This window comes from Tubulanus polymorphus, chromosome 9, assembly GCF_964204645.1.
Source record: "Tubulanus polymorphus chromosome 9, tnTubPoly1.2, whole genome shotgun sequence".
NCBI lineage: Eukaryota > Metazoa > Nemertea > Palaeonemertea > Tubulaniformes > Tubulanidae > Tubulanus > Tubulanus polymorphus.
In genome coordinates this window covers 1,413,345-1,431,637 of record NC_134033.1, presented here as the reverse complement: position 1 = coordinate 1,431,637, position 18,293 = coordinate 1,413,345, and the positions used below count along the sequence as shown (strand labels likewise).

The 18,293-nt window shown below is 42.6% G+C and overlaps 2 protein-coding genes across 2 annotated transcripts; one reads left to right on the top strand and one right to left on the bottom strand.

Moving 5' to 3' along the window:
- Window positions 1–437: 437 nt before the first annotated feature.
- On the bottom strand, window positions 438–17,963 carry LOC141911188 (uncharacterized). The gene is made up of 23 exons (XM_074802167.1): window positions 17,645–17,963; window positions 17,386–17,456; window positions 17,272–17,306; window positions 16,745–16,805; window positions 16,504–16,648; window positions 15,783–15,892; window positions 15,308–15,345; window positions 12,070–12,152; window positions 11,722–11,761; window positions 11,107–11,276; window positions 10,639–10,999; window positions 10,220–10,494; window positions 6,278–9,944; window positions 5,157–5,633; window positions 4,883–5,019; window positions 4,648–4,773; window positions 3,974–4,062; window positions 3,729–3,898; window positions 2,983–3,068; window positions 2,640–2,760; window positions 1,986–2,168; window positions 1,462–1,563; window positions 438–1,279 (listed from the first exon to the last, which is right to left on the bottom strand). The coding sequence occupies exons 1-23, from the start codon at window positions 17,858–17,860 to the stop codon at window positions 1,044–1,046; spliced, it is 6,999 nt and encodes a 2,332-aa protein (XP_074658268.1). The 5' UTR covers window positions 17,861–17,963; the 3' UTR covers window positions 438–1,043.
- LOC141910822 (uncharacterized) lies at window positions 13,281–14,956 on the top strand. Its single transcript, XM_074801659.1, has 2 exons — window positions 13,281–13,329; window positions 13,541–14,956. The coding sequence occupies exon 2, from the start codon at window positions 13,610–13,612 to the stop codon at window positions 14,210–14,212; it is 603 nt and encodes a 200-aa protein (XP_074657760.1). The 5' UTR covers window positions 13,281–13,329; window positions 13,541–13,609; the 3' UTR covers window positions 14,213–14,956.
- Window positions 17,964–18,293: the final 330 nt, after the last annotated feature.

The window sequence follows — 18,293 nt, the reverse complement described above, 5'->3', positions numbered from 1 at the left end:
AGTGACATCACAGCCATTCATGACTGCCAGCTAACCCTAACCCTAGGTCAGCTGACCGGTGACATCACAGGCACTCATGACTGCCAGCTAACCCTAACCCTAGGTCAGGAGACCAGTGACATCACAGCCATTCATGACTGCCAGCTAACCCTAACCCTAGGTCAGCTGACCAGTGACATCATAGCTATTCATGACTGCCAGCTAACCCTAACCCTAGGTCAGCTGACCAGTGACATCATAGCCATTCATGACTGCCAGCTAGCCCTAACCCTAGGTCATCTGACCAGTGACATCACAGCCACTCATGACTGTCATTGAATTGACTGCCAGACTGTGAATGACTAAGATAGTAACAAACTGACCAATCAGAACCAAGCTTACATATAGATGAATAAATATGATAAATGAATCAATGAAAAGTTTTTGTTTGTCCGCATTAAGTAGGAATTAACTGCGTTTAATTCGATACATTTTTTATTCACAAATATTTATCACAAGAGTAAGAAAAACAACAATATAAAATGCTGATTCGACAACAACATTATCTTAATCACAGTAACAACAAAACAATACCTCAATCATTCATTCGACAGAACAATCGGTTGGAAATTCATCGGCACAAGTTACCAACCCTCCCCCGCAACCTATGAAAAATTTTTCAACAACATGATTTTGACTCGAATAGAACATAAATTCATTACCAGACGCCGTAGGATAAAATACAAAACCTCTTTCACTACATGATTACGTAATTCTATCTATTTTCTTGAGTATTTGAAGATTGTCATGGAATTATAAAGTCCAACTCCTTAAAGTCATCATCTGATAAGGTTTTTCAGTCCCAATTTTTATTCGCAATTCAATTGATAAGTCATTTGAATAAGTCATTTGGAAAAGTGATCATCGACAGCTATGATGACTTCAGCCAAGTTGGACTTAACAAGTTTCTGAGTCATATTAAACCCATGCAACTGTGGAACTATATCCACAGCAGGAAAAGCCCTCACACAACTGTGGAAATGGATCCACCGTGGAATCAAACCTCACGCAAATGTGGAACTGGGTTCCGATGGTTCTATAATATTTAACAGACTCGACAGATAGGGCGCCACCGGTAAAAACGCGATCACGAATTGATAGATATTTCGACGCAATGTTTCCGATATTTCTGCACGGTGTTGATCGACCCAGGCAACGGTTACCATACCGACTAACTGAGGATCGTACGCGCTTAACATCAATAACGCTGACAGCGCCCCCTCCTGGACAGCAACCGGAACTACAAATAGAAATACCAGTAAACGGTGTAAGTACAAACCCTTCAGGGGCGAGGATACTGATCAACCCGCCAGTCTTTCACTGGTCTCTCATCGATTCAGGGCTCGATATGTTTCTCCAGGCCTCTCCCCCAATCGGATTCAAGTGAAGCTTGATGGTTTCAGGGATGATATTTATACTCACTAGTTTCCGAGCCGCCCATCGACTGTAAGAGTATCTTCAGCACGCTCATCGTCTCAACGACGGCCATCTTGTTTTTCGTCGGACATTTCAAACATACCGGTCCTGAAACATGAGAACAGAATTTGTTATAGCAAAATAACAAAAACATCTGATTCATATTTTAGGAGATGCTGAGAGATGAGAGGAACAAGGAGGAAGAGATGGGGAGCCAAAAGAAATGGAAGAAATGAAGAGAGGAGGGAGTGAGAGGGGAAGAGAGGGAGGAAGGGAACAGGAGAGGGGGAGTGAGAGGGGAGTAAGGGAGTGAGAGGGGGAAGAGATGGGGAGCTGAAGAGAGGAGTGAGGAAGGGATTGGGAGGGTAGGGAGAGGGGAAAGAGAGGTGAGGGGGAGTGAGATGGGGAGTGAGAGAGGGAAGAGATGGGGAGCTAGAGAGGAGTGAGGGAGTGAGAGAGATTGGGAGGGTAGGGAGAGGGGGAAGAGATGGGTGATAAAGATTGGAGAGAGAGAGAGGGGGAAAGATTACCTAAAGATTGTAGCAGTGAAGCAATGGCACGGTCGGACATTGTTCGGTTGTTTATCGGTGAAACACTCCACGCTTGTAGTTTCGGCCAAACGATATTCCGAATATAATACGAGTTCGTCCATTCCCAGCCTTGATACGAGCACAATAGTTCAATACAGCGTAAATTCTGGTACAATTCAACCTCTGAAAAATACAAATAAAAGCTTCAGCAACGTCTGGGAATCAGATACAGAACTTTGAAACAAGGTCCACTAGCTATTGAACTGAGTCCTGAACTGTGGAAGTGAGTCTAGAACTGTGGAACTGGGTACAGAACTGTGGAACTGAGTCCAGAACGGTGGAACTGAGTCCAGAACTGTGGAACTGGGTCCAGAACTGTGGAACTGGGCACAGAACTGTGGAACTGGGTTCAGTAACTGTTGAACTGGGTTCAGCAACTGTTGAACTGAGTCCAGAACTGTGGAACTGAGTCCAGAACTATGGAACTGGGCACAGAGCTGTGGAACTTGGCACAGAACTGTGGAACTGGGTTCAGTAACTGTGGAACTGGGTTCAGTAACTGTGGAACTGAGTCCAGTAACTGTTGAACCGAGTCCAGTAACTGTGAAACAGGGTGTAGAACTGAGGAAGTGAGTCCACTGTAGAAGTAATTACCGTTTGGCTGTTGTTGAGGTTGAGTAGAGTTGATGATTTGGCAGACGATTATTTGTATGAATGTTTCCGGCGTCTGCTTCGATTCTTTCCATCGACACAAATCCATAAACGCTTTCTTCACCTGAATTCAAACAATTCAATGTTTAAAAGTATATGGGATCATTCATTTATTACGTACGCATTAGGGGAAGGGGGAGTGGTCAGTGCAATTGCGTACTGTAATGCTTAATGTATATGAAAAAATTGTCGAAGGGGGGGGCAAATGTCTAGAACTCAAAAGAATCTTTGCAATATTTTCTACTGAGATATATTTGAGTTCGTAGCAATTCGCGCGGTAACTTACGTTGCTATGGCGGTCGTATTGTTGCGGTAACAAGTCGCATTTTTTCGGTATCATCCATTCCATCAGCGTCACCAACGAGACCGTATCTGTAAAATAATCAATTAAAGATTGAAGATCTTAGATCAGAATGCACAGGGTTCGAATATCAACACCAATCGGTAGGCCATCTTTATTTGACTAGCTTTCTTTCCTCCTGACTATTCCCTGACATGCACATTGTTTTCCCTGACTTGATCTTGTACTATGAATCCAATCAATTAACACAGTCAAAATATGTGTAAGTCATAGACGGAAACTGTTTGGTTTTACGCGCGATCTATCTAATCAAATTACCCCTGACTATTCTCTGACATGCTCGTTGTTTTCCCAGACTTGATCTGCTAAGAATCCAATTAATTAACACAGTCAAATACATAAGACAAAGACAGAAACTCTTTGATTTTACGCATGATCCAAAAGGATTTTGACCCCAGTATCCTATATAGTACCGGTACCTAGGATACTGGGGTCAAAATCCTTTTGTGTCAAGTCCCTGCAGTGGCATGATCTAACAATTTCCCTGACTTTTCCCTGATATTTAGCATTTTCACAAAATTCCCTGAATATTTTGCTTTTTTTTAAACAAAATTCCGTGATTTCCAGGTAAGCGACCCCCCTGACTACCTAGTTCGACCCCCCCTGACTACCTAGTTCGACCCCCCCTGACTACCTAGTTCGACCGTCACAGTTGTTCGTTCATCTCGTACCTGGATTTAGTTTGATGAATGTTTTGCGTAGAACCCTCGGACAGCCGCTGATCACGCTCAGTATGAACTGCGGGTAATGCGTGACGTCGTGATAGATCAGATCGAAAATCAGAACCCGCGCGATTTCTAAATCGCTGCCGTCGTCGTGGCATAAGCCGCCGAAAAAACGACTGAAAAAAATCAAAAATTCAAATTTCAAAAAATCACGGAATCTCTGAGCAACCTGAAGGTAATACTTCACTTACCAGAGACCCATTCGCGGAACTTCAGGAATTGTTTTGTCGAATAGAATTCTTTTGCTCAATGATTTTAGTAACTGTTCTTTCAACGACGCCTAGAAATGAAAAAATAACGAAAATTGAGTTAATCTGCGACCAGAACTCGCCATCTCCCCCTCTTTCTCACTTAATCCTCTACCCCTTCCCTCTCCATCTCCTCTCTCCCCCTCTTTCTCTCTTACTCCTCTCCCTCTCTCTCCATCCCCATCTCTGTCTCACCCACTAGCTCTATGAATGAACTCTCCCAATCGGCAGGTACTCTTCCTCTTACTCTCTCCTCTCTCTGCTCTTTTTCATTTTCTTCTCTTTCTTTCCTTTCTCTCTCTGTCTCTTTTCCCCTCTATCTTCTCCCCTTTCACTTCACTCCCCCTCCTCCCTCTTACACCCCTCTGTCTCCTTCCCCTCTCCCACTATCTCTATCTTCACTCCCCTCTCCCTCTCTTCACTCCCCTCTCCCTCCCTCATCCCTCTGTCTCCTTCCCCTCTCCCACTATATCTCTCTTCACTCCCCTCTCCCCCTCTCTTCACTCCCCTCTCCCCTCTCTCTCTTCACTCCCCTCTCCCTCTCTTCACTCCCCTCTCCCTCTCTCATCCCTTTGTCTCCTTCCCCTCTCCCACTATCTCTACGAACAAACTCTTACCATCAGCGGATAAAACTGTCGACAGAAATCGGCCATCTTGCGTTCAGCCTGCGACAAACACGGTTTCAACAACATCTCACAACCGTACAACAACGCCAACAGATCGCTAGGCAACATCAACAATACCTGAAATAAATACAAATCAATTCACGTACGTAGGAATGAACAAAAATTTCTAATTAGTAAAATTTCAACAAATTCAAAATGGGAGAGTGAGTGGGATTCAACAGTTTACCTTGATGATCGCTTCAACTAAAAGTTCCGTTCTGAACGGGTCGGAATTTTTCAACTTTTCGACAATCGTCTCAACGCTGCTGCTGCCCCCGGTGACGTTTGGGGTTTTAACGAATTTCATGATTTCCGTTTGTAAATCTGTGAACAAAATTAATAGATTTTGAAGAAAAAACCTTTTGCAAAATAGTCTGAAACATCGGGATCCAATTCAACAGTTCAACTGTGGAACTGAATTAAGAACAGTGGAACTGAGTTCAGAAACAAGTAAAACTTACATTCCAATATTGTTTTATCACGTTTGTTTTTCCTCTTTGGTAGTGGGACTAATTGAGCTAAAGTCTTTACAGCTCTCTGCTGTTGCTGTTGCTGCTGCTGCTGTACATGACTAGGGGCTGCATTGACACCTGTCTGTTGTTGTTGCTGCTGCTGAAGTTGCTGCTGCACTTGACTAGGGGCTGCATTAACACCAGTTTGTTGCTGATGCTGCTGCTGTTGCTGTTGCTGTATGCAACCAAAGGCTGCATTTTTCAAACCTCTGCTCTGTTTTCCTGGATTCACTGTGATTGTCTCTGGCGCCGCCATTGTTTTAACAATCACCGAGGTTTGGTGATTTGGTTGTAGCTCCGTCTGCTTCCTTATGTCAGGATGATTCTTGAGTTCACCTACCAATGGCGCCGGTGCTGCTGGTGCAGGTTCCGGGCTACAGATTCGTTTAGCCGGTGGTTCCATAGATTCATCTGCAGCTGAAATCCCTACAAACAGCAAATACATTTAATTTAGGGGTCATAGTTTAGATTTAAGACCCGTCTTATGTTCATTTTTGTTCTATAACCAATCTAACAACTTGAGACCAGTCTAAGCTCATTTTGGTTCTATAACCAATCTAACAACTTGAAACCAGTCTAAGCTCATTTTGGTTCTATAACCAATCTAACAACTTGAGACCAGTCTAAGCTCATTTTGGTTCTATAACCAATCTAACAACTTAAGACCAGTCTAAGCTCATTTTGGTTCTATAACCAATCTAACAACTTGAGATCAGTCTAAGCTCATTTTGGTTCTATAACCAATCTAACAACTTGAGACCAGTCTAAGCTCATTTTGGTTCTATAACCAATCTAACAACTTAAGACCAGTCTAAGCTCATTTTGGTTCTATAACCAATCTAACAACTTGAGACCAGTCTAAGCTCATTTTGGTTCTATAACCAATCTAACAACTTGAGACCAGTCTAAGCTCATTTTGGTTCTATAACCAATCTAACAACTTAAGACCAGTCTAAGCTCATTTTGGTTCTATAACCAATCTAACAACTTGAGATCAGTCTAAGCTCATTTTGGTTCTATAACCAATCTAACAACTTGAGACCAGTTTTAAGATCTATTTCAATTCATACCTTGATTTTCATGTGGCGTCATTTCTTCTTTTTGGCGTCTTTTCTTCTGTTTTTTCTTTTTACGTTTAGTCGCATTGTTGTTGACGCCGCCAGACGGGCAACAATCGACGACCTTGACATGGTCGTCCTCAGCCGCTTTCGCCGAATCGAAACGTTGTACGGTAACAGCCTCTTTTGTCTCGATAGTTTCCGCGACAACCGGTGACTCCGACTGATTGACTTTCGTAGGAACTACGCATTGTTGATGCGGAGGAACGGTTTTCGCGGTGACCGGTGATTCGGAGCGATTGATTCTCGACGTCTGCTGCGGCATCTGCTGCCGGGTTATTCTCGACGACGCGGCTCCGAGTTGAAACAGAGGTATATTCGGCGGTGGATGACGAGCGATTCGTTTACGTCTGCCCATACCGCCGACGTCCCTCGATGACTCTAACGGTTTTGATTGTTGGATGGAATCGCCGTGATTCGATTCATCCGAAATCATTGCGGTTTCTGAATTGATTTTCTCCGCCGTTTCAGCGGTCGTTTTGGGATTCGTTTTTACCGCCGAATTTTCGCTAGATTTTCGCCTAATTTTCGGAGCGACGACTTTTTGTTTCGATAAGTTTCTCTTCAGCCCGACGTCGCTCACGTTCACTGCCGATTTTTCGTCGGATGGTTTTTTCGATCGGTTCAAGTTTGGCCCTTTCAGTGTTTCAGAGTTTTGGACCTGTGAAGACTTTTGCGAGTTTTGTGCCTTGACCGGTGGAGTTTGTGAGCCTCGTGTGGCCTCATTTCTGGAGTTTTGCACCAAGACTTCCAGAGTTTCAGAGTTTTGAGCCAGTGGAGTTTGTGAGTTATGCCCTGTGGCCTGTGGAGTTTGTGGCTTTTGTACCTCATCAGTTCGAGAGTTTTGCGCCAAGACTTCCACAGTTTCAGAGTTTGGCTTTTTAACTCTTCGAGCTTTGGAATTTTGTGCTTCTATTTGCGGAGTCGGTGCAGGTTTGGTCTCTAAATCATCAACCTTCGATCCGTCTGCTAACAATGACTTCGTCGAGCAGGAGGTTGTCTGACCCTCATCACCTGCAGGACATTCAACCAATTCTATTTCATCTTCAGGAGGCGCAGAATTTAAATTCCTGTTATGGATATCGGTTTGCTCAAACTGTGGTTCTTCAAGCTGGGAGTCAAACTGTGGTTCTTCAAGCTGGGAGTCAAACTGTGGTTCTTCAAGCTGGGAGTCAAACTGTGGTTCTTCAAGCTGGGAGTCAAACTGTGGTTCTTCAAGCTGGGAGTCAAACTGTGGTTCTTCAAGCTGGGAGTCAAACTGTGGTTCTTTAGGCTGGGAGTCAAACTGTGGTTCTTCCTGTCTCAAGTTTTCTATATTTTCTCGATAATTCTCGTCTTCACTTCTTTCCTTGATTACTCGATTATTTACAAGAATCCGATCTGATGAATCCCTCGATGATTCCGTCTCTGATTCCCTTTTCTCTTCTACAAATTTCACCTCCAAATTCCGTCTGCTCACGACGTTGTTTTCGCTATCATCCGTCTGCCGGCGCAGCGACGAGGACGAACCGGTGCTGCCACCTACCGCCGCAGACGGCGTAATCGGTAGCGGAGATATGATCGAAGGCGCCGGCGTCACCACGGAACCCGACGCATTGTTGCCGCCGCTCAAAGGTGAAATGAAAATGGACGACGTCGCAGAGAATCGAGTCATGGAAGAATTTGGACTGTAGCACGACGACGAGGAAGAGGAACCGCTGGTGAGAGTAGAATCGGAATTATCTAACGGCGGTGACCCGGGTAACGGTGACAACAATTCCTCTCGGATCGTCTGCGGAGATGGAGGTAGTGGAGAGATCGGAGTTATTCGACCGCTTATCAGAAACGGTGATATTGGCAACGGCGACAACGGCGTCATTCTCGTCGTCGGGGACAACGGCGGAGACCGGTTCGACGACGACGACGGGAATATACCCGACGGAATACTCGAATTCGACTCGTCGCTCGTAACAATCGCCGCCGGTAGACCGCTCGTTTCGGGCGATACGATCGTTATCGCGCTTTGACTCGCGCGGATGATAGGTGGCAGCACGGTAGAAACTGTCGACGGCACGTAAACCGGACTGCTACGAAACGTCAGAATTCCCGCTGTGCGATTCGGAATTGAATTTCGACGAGATACGATTGGGTTTGAAGGTTGGTCGTTCGTCGAGCGCTCTACGGAAGCTGAGCGTTCACGAGAAGATAGGCATTCGCTTACCGGATTTGAACGTTCAACAGAAGCCGAGCGCTCACCAGACATAAAGCGTTCACCAGAAACCGAATATTCGCGCGGAATGAAACATTCACTGGAAGTTGAAAGTTCACTAGTGAAACGTTCACCTGGAGTTGAGAGTTCATCCGGAATTGAACGTCCCCTTGGAGTTGAACGTCCACCTGGAGTTGAACGCTGAACAGTTCCTAAATTGTCAACATCGCAATCTTCATTCGTTATAGTTTTATCACAAACGGACTGTTCTCCTTCCTCTTCATCGCCCATACGATCATCCTTTTCATCGTCATCATTTACAATCGAATCATCACTGACGAGATCATTCTTTTCATCTTCATCATTTTCATTATCGTCGATTAATTCGTTATCGCAATCAAGTTTCTCCTTTTCAACAATTTCATCATCCTTTACATCCTCTAAAACACTGTTACACTCATCCTCATTCAACCGGCCACCCATTTCCTCCTTTTCACGGTTGATATCATCATCATTTTCATTGTTTGCACTCTTAATTTCATCGCAAAAATTCACAAAACTATTTTCGTGATTATTTCCATGAGAGCTTATCACGTTATTGTCATTGTTACAAAACTTATCAGATGAAGTAGAAGTCTTATCAGAACTAGTCTTGAAAACATTTGAATTTATGGCGAAATTTATCGATTCCGCTAAAGTTTTAACGGTTTCGTTGTTTCCATCGGTGTCCAATTTCGCGATGTTCGATTTTTCCACCTCGGAATTCCATGAGTTCTCGGCGCTGTTTCCGGACATCGTTACTTCGGCCGATCGCCGCGAGGTGGCAGCACCGGCGTGTTCGTCATTACCAGCAGACGGACTAGTCGATTGACTCGTGCGATCACCACCGGATGGCGCCGCCGATGAAAAAGGCAGCGCGTTATCGCTCGCGAAATCCTCGAACCCCTCGTTACGACCGAACTTACTCGGTCGATTCTCGCGATCACCACCAGACGGAGCTTTATCGCCCGCGAAATCAAACCCGAACGACTTCTTAAACGCGGACTTCGCGTCCGTGTTTTTATTGTTATTAGTATTGCGACATTCTTCCCGGCTGAAATTCGAATTTTCATCCTCTTCGCGGAGATCTGATTGGTCGATGCCGGCGGCGACGTCCCGTTTAACCGCTTCAACGTCGAAACCTAACGTCGACTGCCGATGATATAAAGTGAACGCCGACCCTCGGCATACGTCATCTGATTGCTTAGTTACGACAGTCCTTTCGCGTTTATCGTAACAATCGTTGTCATCGCCAATGGTTACGTGATTGTCGCGAGAATTTTCGCAAATCGGCAGGAATCCGAGCGAGTCGATTCTTTTCGGTAGAGTGTACGTCGTTGAATCGGTAGTTTCCGCCGATTCCTGATGAGAAGAATCGAATTCTTCTAATTCCTGAAACATAAAAAAGATTTACGATTAGGATTAGAGAATTACGGTAGTAATTCCCTTAATCATTTAATCTTCAATCATTGTTCTTTAATCCGGAGATCGGAAATGTTTCTGTGACTGCAGTAGGAACCCAAACCATGGGAAAGGAATTTTCCTGTTAAAAGGGGGGCACTACTGCCTGAATGCCAATTTATGATTAATTCATCCTAAATATTTGGCTAGACCCTTAGATCCTGACCCTTAAACCCTGACCCTCAACACACCCGGATGAAACCTACCATGGCAGGTGAGGGCGGCAACGGTGACAGAACGTCCGTTAAATCTTGTAAACCTTTGAACCATCGACACGAGAATACATCGGTCGGATCAAATTCTGATTCGGTGTCGGTGAGAGCAGACGCATCGTAAGTTCCGACTCGAGGACTTAATGGCGCTACATCATCGGTGAGAGCGGACGTATCGTTAGTACTGGCTTGCGTACTAGGTGGCGCAATGTCATTGGTGACGTCGTCATGGTCATTACCGAGTAGTTGATTGAGAAGAGCATCATTTTCTGAGAAATCAGTTATTTCAAAATTAGAAAAAGTCTATTAGCGATGCATTGAATAACTATGTAAATAATTCGAACTTTAAATGAATTTTCAACCGTTTTTAAATCTTGAATTTTGATGAGTTACGGAATCTGAAATGATTTTACCTTCGAGCTGCTCCTCGTCGAATAAAAGTGTTTCATCCTCGTGAGGATTATTTTCGCCGATTGAAATTCCCGATTCTCGTTCCGCTGAGGTCGCGACTGATCGTTTCTGATTTCGGGCAATTTTCGAGGATTTTTGATTATCGCGACGAGCAGACGGAACGGTTTTAGGAGAATTCGATATCGATTGTCGCGGATGATTTGACGGAACCGAGGGCTCCTGAGTCGGTGGTGCCCTACGCGCAGCACGCGGTGAGGATTGCCGAGGAACCCGACGCGCCGGTCTCGGCGAGGGCTGTTTCACGGGCGACGTCTGACGGAATCGGCCCGTGTTTCTACGCCCCGGGGACGACACGCCCATCATCTGAGAAATTCCGAAAAAAAAGAAAAAATTAAATATTCAATTTTTTTAGTGAGATTCATTAAAACGGATTTAAAGGGGTTGAGAAACTATCATTAACGTCGACTTACGGAATTGGTGATTTTTTGTTTGACCGTCATCAAACTTTCATCATTCTTTGCGACGATTTCATCCTCGTTATCATCGCTTTCATTCTCATCGCCATCGATCTCCTTCCCTGCACTATCGATATTGCCCTTTTGCAGTGACCTCCTTTGCCTTCTCTTACGGACTGTAATTCCTTAAATTGTCATTGAAAACAAAAAATCATCTTTTGACGCAAAATTTGATTCCATTTTCTATCCAAAATTTGCATGCAGAAAAATTTTCTAATTTAGAATTGAAATTGCTCAATATTTGGGGGTCCAGTCTAAAAAAAATCTAAACTCAAATTTTTTATATAATATGAAGTATTTTTAGTTACTTCATGTTTTGAATGAAGCCAAACTCATTTTCAGCTGAAATAATCATTTCTAGGGACCGTCTTTGAACATCTATTGCATGAAATTGGCGCTATATGAATTTTGACATTTATTCATTCATTCAACATTTCAAAGCGTTTTTAACTTATGACTTTCCGATGAAACCGGACCCTGATTTGCCTGTTGGAAGTTTGAATTTAATTAAACATATTATGGGCTCTAAAACAAAGAAAAACTTGTTTTAGATGTAAGAGTTTTTCTTACCGTTTTGGTGCATTGTTTCTTCATATTGCCGGATGCGTTCCTGGAAAAAAAATAATCAAAATCATGTTCTCATCAAAAGGTACAAAAACAAATAAGCCATTGCTAATCACAATTTTGGTAGATAAAAACAAAATTCTTCGGTCAAACATCGATTTTTCCTAGAATTTTTTTCTCAAGATTTTAACATTTTTTCTATTATTCTGGGTCCAGTTCCACAGTTCTGAGTTAAAATTTGACCCTGAGTTAACTAATTGAAAATGAACTAACTTAAACTCAGAGTTAACTCTAACTCACAACTGTGGAACTGGGTCCTGAATACATTTGACTAATTTGAAATCTGATATTTACGTTTGCTTTTTCCAGTAGTTTTCCGAGTTGTTTCGATTTTTTCTTCTCGCTCGACGCGTTCGACTTTGATTCTTCGTAAAGCGCTGCAACAATTATATCAAAATACCGCATTATTTTTTTTCAAAATTTTCATTGAGTTCTATTCTCATTTCCTGTGAAATCAGAATCACTGAAGGAATCAGAATCACTGAAGGAATCAGAATCACTGAAGGAATCAGAATCACTGAAGCAATCACCAAATGAAACAATTGAGTTGAAAAAAAAATGTTTTTCTAATTTAAGATGGAAATTATTGTGAAACCATTGAGAAACAAAATGAAACATTTGTTGAGAAAAAATAAAATTAAGAAAAAAAAATTCTAAGTATTTTAGCTCTTTAACTGTTTTCTTTATTTATGTTGTTCGTCATCTCTTAAGTTTATATCACATCTTATTAACAACTAATTTGTCTATTTCTGTTTTGCTGTTGCGGTTTTCCTGAAGATGACTTTTAGGATGTGTAGTCAAAACGTTGAATTAACTACTAATAAAGTTCTAGTTCATGAAACATTTTAGCCGAACTCAATATCATTTTGAGTGTTGGGGATTTAATATCAAATTTTCAGATTCAGATTTCAGTTATCTTGGGTCGAATAAATTACTAAAAAAATCTTATCAAATTTGTTCAACGTATGAATTCCATGAATTCCCGTTTTCAATAATGATGAGATTTTGAAGATTTATTTTAAATTCCGAAATTAAGTCAGGAATTGTCATCAGGGATTTCGAGATGGCTAAAATTCAGTTGGGATTTTAAGATAAAATCCCACTATTTACAGATTAAAAGAATTTAAAAACCAGAATTTATTTATTAAATCTAAAATATTTAAAAGACACGACGTATCGATCTCACCCTAGAGATCATCGTCAGGTGAGTCGTGTCTTTTAAATATTTTAGATTTAATAAATAAATTCTGGTTTTTAAATTCTTTTAATCTGTAAATAGTGGGATTTTATCTTATTATCCGTTCACCACGTTTGAGTGTGGTCATCGTTCTATCAGTTTGGATATCTTGGCAAAAATACGTTTTATGTCTGAAATCTTATTTGGGAATTGGACACTCAAGAAGTGCTAATTATACAATTAAAGGGATAATTAGCCGACATTACTACCAGACCAGGAGGTGCTTCCACCTAGTGTGCAAAACTCACAACAAAAGTCATATGACACGATCAAAATGGCCGCCGTGATGATAAGAAACAGCTGACAGCGAAATAAAGGTAAGAAATACTTGAAATCTGGCGCTCGGTTTCACTAGCAGTCGGTTTGATTTCACTCTTAAATCGAAAATTGAACAATTTGACTAAAAAATCGCGTCTGCAGAATTAAGAGATTTAGATTCTGGGACAATTTCTGTCAAATCTGTCTGACGTGTCGTAGGTAGGTTCGAATCCCGTTTTCTTTTTCACTTAATTTTTTCCGATTTTTCAGAGAATGTGAGCTGAGACTATAGGCTGCTGTTTCGAAGATTTTAAATTCGTCGTTGAAATTGATAAAACGATGGAGTCACGTCTGATGACAGGAGAAGGAATAAAACGAATGGTCACCGTGGTAGCTGTGATCATAGTTGCGTTATTCGCCGGCGCTCGGTCAAGCGGCGAACCGTCGTCCGTTTGTCAACACGGCGAAAAACTGTGCACATCGATCGCGCCGAAAAACCTCGCAACCGAGATCGGCGAAACCGCCGAATTCAAATGCGCAGCGCCACCTACGACGAACTCGACGACGCTCGCTTGGTACTTCGAAAACGGAACCCGAATTTCCGACGCGAACGAATCGGCGCGATTCGTCGACGATTCCAACGGAACGCTGCGAATCGTTAACGCGTCGTTATCGGATACCGCAGCGTACACGTGCAGCGTAGTCGCGACGACAGCGGTATCCGTCGGCAACTCGACGTCGTACCTGCGGGTGTTCGCGATGCCCGATTACCGACGAGAAGGACTCATCATCGTCGGTGTCAACGGAGTTTTACTCGTCGTTTTCATCGCGTGTTCGATTCAATCCGTCTGCCGGCGTCGCCTCGACGACCGTCGTCAACGACGCAAAAACCAACAATACGAGAAAACTCCGGCCGTCGACATCGTCGTCACGCAACAATAGCATAAAAACATCAAACGTTACGCGCAGAGTTTCAGGGTTTTTAGCCAGGACCTAATTACACAGTTATCGGTTAGGCCACGGGCTGCAGCTGCTGAAAAGTTGATTACAGTTAATCAGTGGATAGTTGACATAGTGACAAGTAACAGTTCATTGTTACTTAGGTTTCTATCTGTCGGTTATCTTTAACCTACTTTTCAGCAACTGCAGCTACAAGTTAAGATGAGTTCATGCTCGATCGGAGCCTCGCTTGTTTTGAGACCACTGAGGTCTCTGAGATTCTCGAAAGAAATTAAATAGCAAAACTCTATTTAGGCTTTGAGAGTTACCTTTTCAACAATAGTGGCTTGTGACAAAAACGTCTTGAACAATTTTCACATGCTCGCGAAGAATATCAGTATCTATCGGGTCCCACAAGTGTGGAGTCTACTGTAGATCGGTATCTATCGGGTCCCACAAGCGTGGAGTCTACTGTAGATCGGTATCTATCGGGTCCCACAAGCGTGGAGTCTACTGTAGATCGGTATCTATCGGGTCCCACAAGCGTGGAGTCTACTGTAGATCGGTATCTATCGGGTCCCACAAGCGTGGAGTCTACTGTAGATCGGTATCTATCGGGTCCCACAAGCGTGGAGTCTACTGTAGATCGGTATCTATCGGGTCCCACAAGCGTGGAGTCTACTGTAGATCGGTATCTATCGGGTCCCACAAGCGTGGAGTCTACTGTAGATCGGTATCTATCGGGTCCCACAAGCGTGGAGTCTACTGTAGATCGCTGGGATTTATTTGTTGTAACTAATATTTTGCTTCCGCATAATTTTTTTGCTGAATAAAATGACCAATATTTGGTCCGATTTTCAATGATCTAGTTCCATGTTTACGATGTTAAAATCAAATGTCCGTTCAAACGTTTTTTCGTAATCAAATTTCCACCTATGACATCATTGGGGGAAACTTTTTTTGTCAGATTCGGTGTGTAATGTTCTAAACGATGTTAATAAGATTTTGTGGTAATTTTTCGAAAACCGATGAAATTTGTACGAATAATTCGAAATAAAAAAAAAGTATCGTATTTTCGCTTAAAAAGTGTCTTCTTACCTTTCAATTTCTTTTCGGCGGTTTCCAACCGTTTGCATCTGGAAGGAATCGAAATTCAATGAAAAAAGAGTTTAACCGGACAAAAATTATAATATCAGCAGCAAAAAACAATTAAACTCGCTTAATTTTGGCATCAGATAAGTCATTGTGCACCACTGAAATCATCTCTATTTTTGAGTCTCAATTTTTAATTCTAATTCAATTTACTTAGTGTAAGTCATGATTTGAATAAGTCGTCACATTACTGAAGTCATCTCCATTTTTTAGTCTCAATTTTTAATTCTGATTCAATTTACTAAGTGTAAGTCATCATTTGAATAAGTCCTCGTCACATTACTGAAGTCCTCTCTATTTTTGAGTCTCAGTATTTCTAATTCAATTTACTAAGTGTAAGTCGTTATTTGGATAAGTCTTTGAGACAATGATGGTCACAGCTACGACGAGTTTGACAGTTGATTATCCCGATGAAACTTACTTCTCCTCGAGACTCTTCGCGTCGCGACTGAGGTCGCGGATTTTTCGTTCGTTTTTCTCGCGCACGGCCTCCGCTTCTAAACCGACCGTTTCGTATTGACGAGAAACGCTCTGAAAACATTCATCGAAATTAAACAACTAACAACAAAACAAAACCAGAGAATTTAACCGAATCTGATGCAATACGTCGCCTGGAACTGTCCCATTAAGTGGGAGGCGAGCATGATTAAGTGTCTAATGTTGGTAGTTCATTTTCAATTAAAAAAGTGAAGATCTGAACACATGTGAAGTGTGGACGATTAGCTTTTGAAAATTAACTGAGTCCAGGCTGACGGATTGCAGGGTCCAGGCTGACAGGTTGCAGGATCTAGGCTATCGGGTTACAGGGTCCAAGCTGACAGGTTGCAGGATCTAGGCTATCGGGTTACAGGGTCCAGGCTGACGGGTTGCAGGGTCTAGGCTATTGGGTTGCAGGGTCAGAATGACAGGGTCCAGGCTGACGAGGGTGCAGGGTCCAGGCTGACGAGGGTGCAGGGTCCAGGCTGATGAGGGTGCAGGGTCCAGGCTGACGAGGGTGCAGGGTCTAGGCTATCGGGTTGCAGGGTCCAGGCTGGGTAAGTGCAGGGTCAGAATGACAGGGTCCAGCCCGAAGGGTGTGCTGGGTCCAGGCAGCAGATTGCTAATGGCAATGATGGATAAAATAGGTTTTTTTTCGAACTCACTTCAGCCGCGCTGACTTTATCTTCCAACTGTTGAACGGAGATGAAATATTTCTCGCGGTCGAGATCCCATTCTTTCAGTTTCTGACGAAGCGGTTCGACTTCCGACAGAGTCGACTTCAACTGCCGTTCCAAAATACTACTATCGCTACAATAACGAACGAACAAAATCAAATTTCTTAACTTCAATTATTTTCCGCATTTTATCTTAAATTTTCATCATTAACTCCTCAACAAAACTTACTAATTAACTTTGTCCAGTTTTTTCGTAACTTCTTCCAGTTGTTTGGTCTGGTTGTTATAATGTGGCCAAAGTCAAGGTGAAAAGCTGAGATTCTTCCGAAGAATGCACAAATTTTGAATAACTTAGGATCAGTGATCAAACTAAAGGACCCAGTTCCGTCCACTGCGAGTTAAGATTTGACTCGCAACTGTGGAACTGCTGGATCCTGAGTTCACAGTTAACTCTAGGTCACAACTGTGGAACTGCTGGATCCTGAGTTCACAGTTAACTCATTCTCACAACTGGGGAACTGGATCCTGAGTTCACAGTTAACTCATTCTCACAACTGTGGAACTGGATCCTGAGTTCACAGTTAACTCTGACTCACACAACTGTGAACCTGGATCTTAAGAGAGAAATGTGGAACTGGATCCTGAGTTCACAGTTAACTCTGACTCACACAACTGTGGAACCCGTTCACAACTCAGTTCCACTGAACTGTGGAACTGGATCCTCACATTCATTCTATTTCTAATGTAAAAGGATATCTTGTGATTTTGTGTTATACTTTTTTATCAACAAACTGAAATAGTGTAAAAAATTTACGAATTTTAAGCAAAATTAGGGATTTTTGAAGGTCACAGTACGGATGAAATACTCACTCAGTGGAGATGATTTTCTGTTTTAAAGTTTTGAAGTTCAGTTCATGATCTTGAAGCATTTTACTCATTTCCTGAAACGGATGAATTCAGTGAATTTGTTAACTGAAGGCGCTGTTTTATCCAAGCTGATTGAATATTCAGTCAATGCAATTTAGACAATGATAGGCTTAGTTTCCTAGGCCTATTTCCTGTGAAAGGTCGTAAGTTGCATTCGACAGGAGGACTGAAAAATTCTACACTTGGATACTATTTGACTCACATTTCTTAACTGGATGCAAGACTGACAGTTCGCTACTGGCGGCGGCGGCTGTGGCGCGTCAACGGAATTCATAACATCAAACTCGGCGTCCAAATCGAACGGGGTGAAATTTAAATCCATTATGTCATCAGCACTGCCGCCGGGTGTCATTAGAGATTCGGGTTGGTGATCGCCGCCTCTTCCGGCTCCTGCTTCTTCGACAACGTCAAATTCCATCACTGCCGAACCGAAAAACTCGTATATCTAACGTCCATCTTCACTATTAAGTCGTAAACAATAGTTTGATACCAAAAGCGATCAGAATTCCAGCTCAAATTCGTAGGAAATCAGTTTTGAAACGTGGGAAACGCAAAATTTGTGAATTTCATTTTAAACACTCATGGGCGCCGCCATGTTGGATCAATCGGTCTATGTATTTTCAATATTTCTGTTTTATTTGATTCTGTCATCAATATAAATACCTTTTTTTAAAACATAATTTAACGCGTTATTTCGCAAAAAGTCTAAGTTCTGTCCTTCTATATTTTTAAAACGTTTTCTATGTTTTTACATATTAGTGCGATTTGACCGATAAAATGTGCTCGCTTGCCAGGGGTAGAAAGTGCGGCTGCGGATGCGTGGAGCGGACGAAATGACACTCGTCGAATCG

Bases quoted from the DNA above. Each gene is read 5' to 3' on its own strand.
- LOC141910822 (XM_074801659.1), top strand. From the start codon at position 13,610: ATGGAGTCACGTCTGATGACAGGAGAAGGAATAAAACGAATGGTCACC.
- LOC141911188 (XM_074802167.1), bottom strand. From the start codon at position 17,860: ATGGAATTTGACGTTGTCGAAGAAGCAGGAGCCGGAAGAGGCGGCGAT. The intron at 17,307-17,385 runs GTGAGTATTTCA...ACACTATTTCAG, and splicing joins CAGAAAATCATCTCCACTGA to TTTGTTGATAAAAAAGTATA. The intron at 15,346-15,782 runs GTAAGTTTCATC...GATTCCTTCCAG, and splicing joins GCGAAGAGTCTCGAGGAGAA to ATGCAAACGGTTGGAAACCG.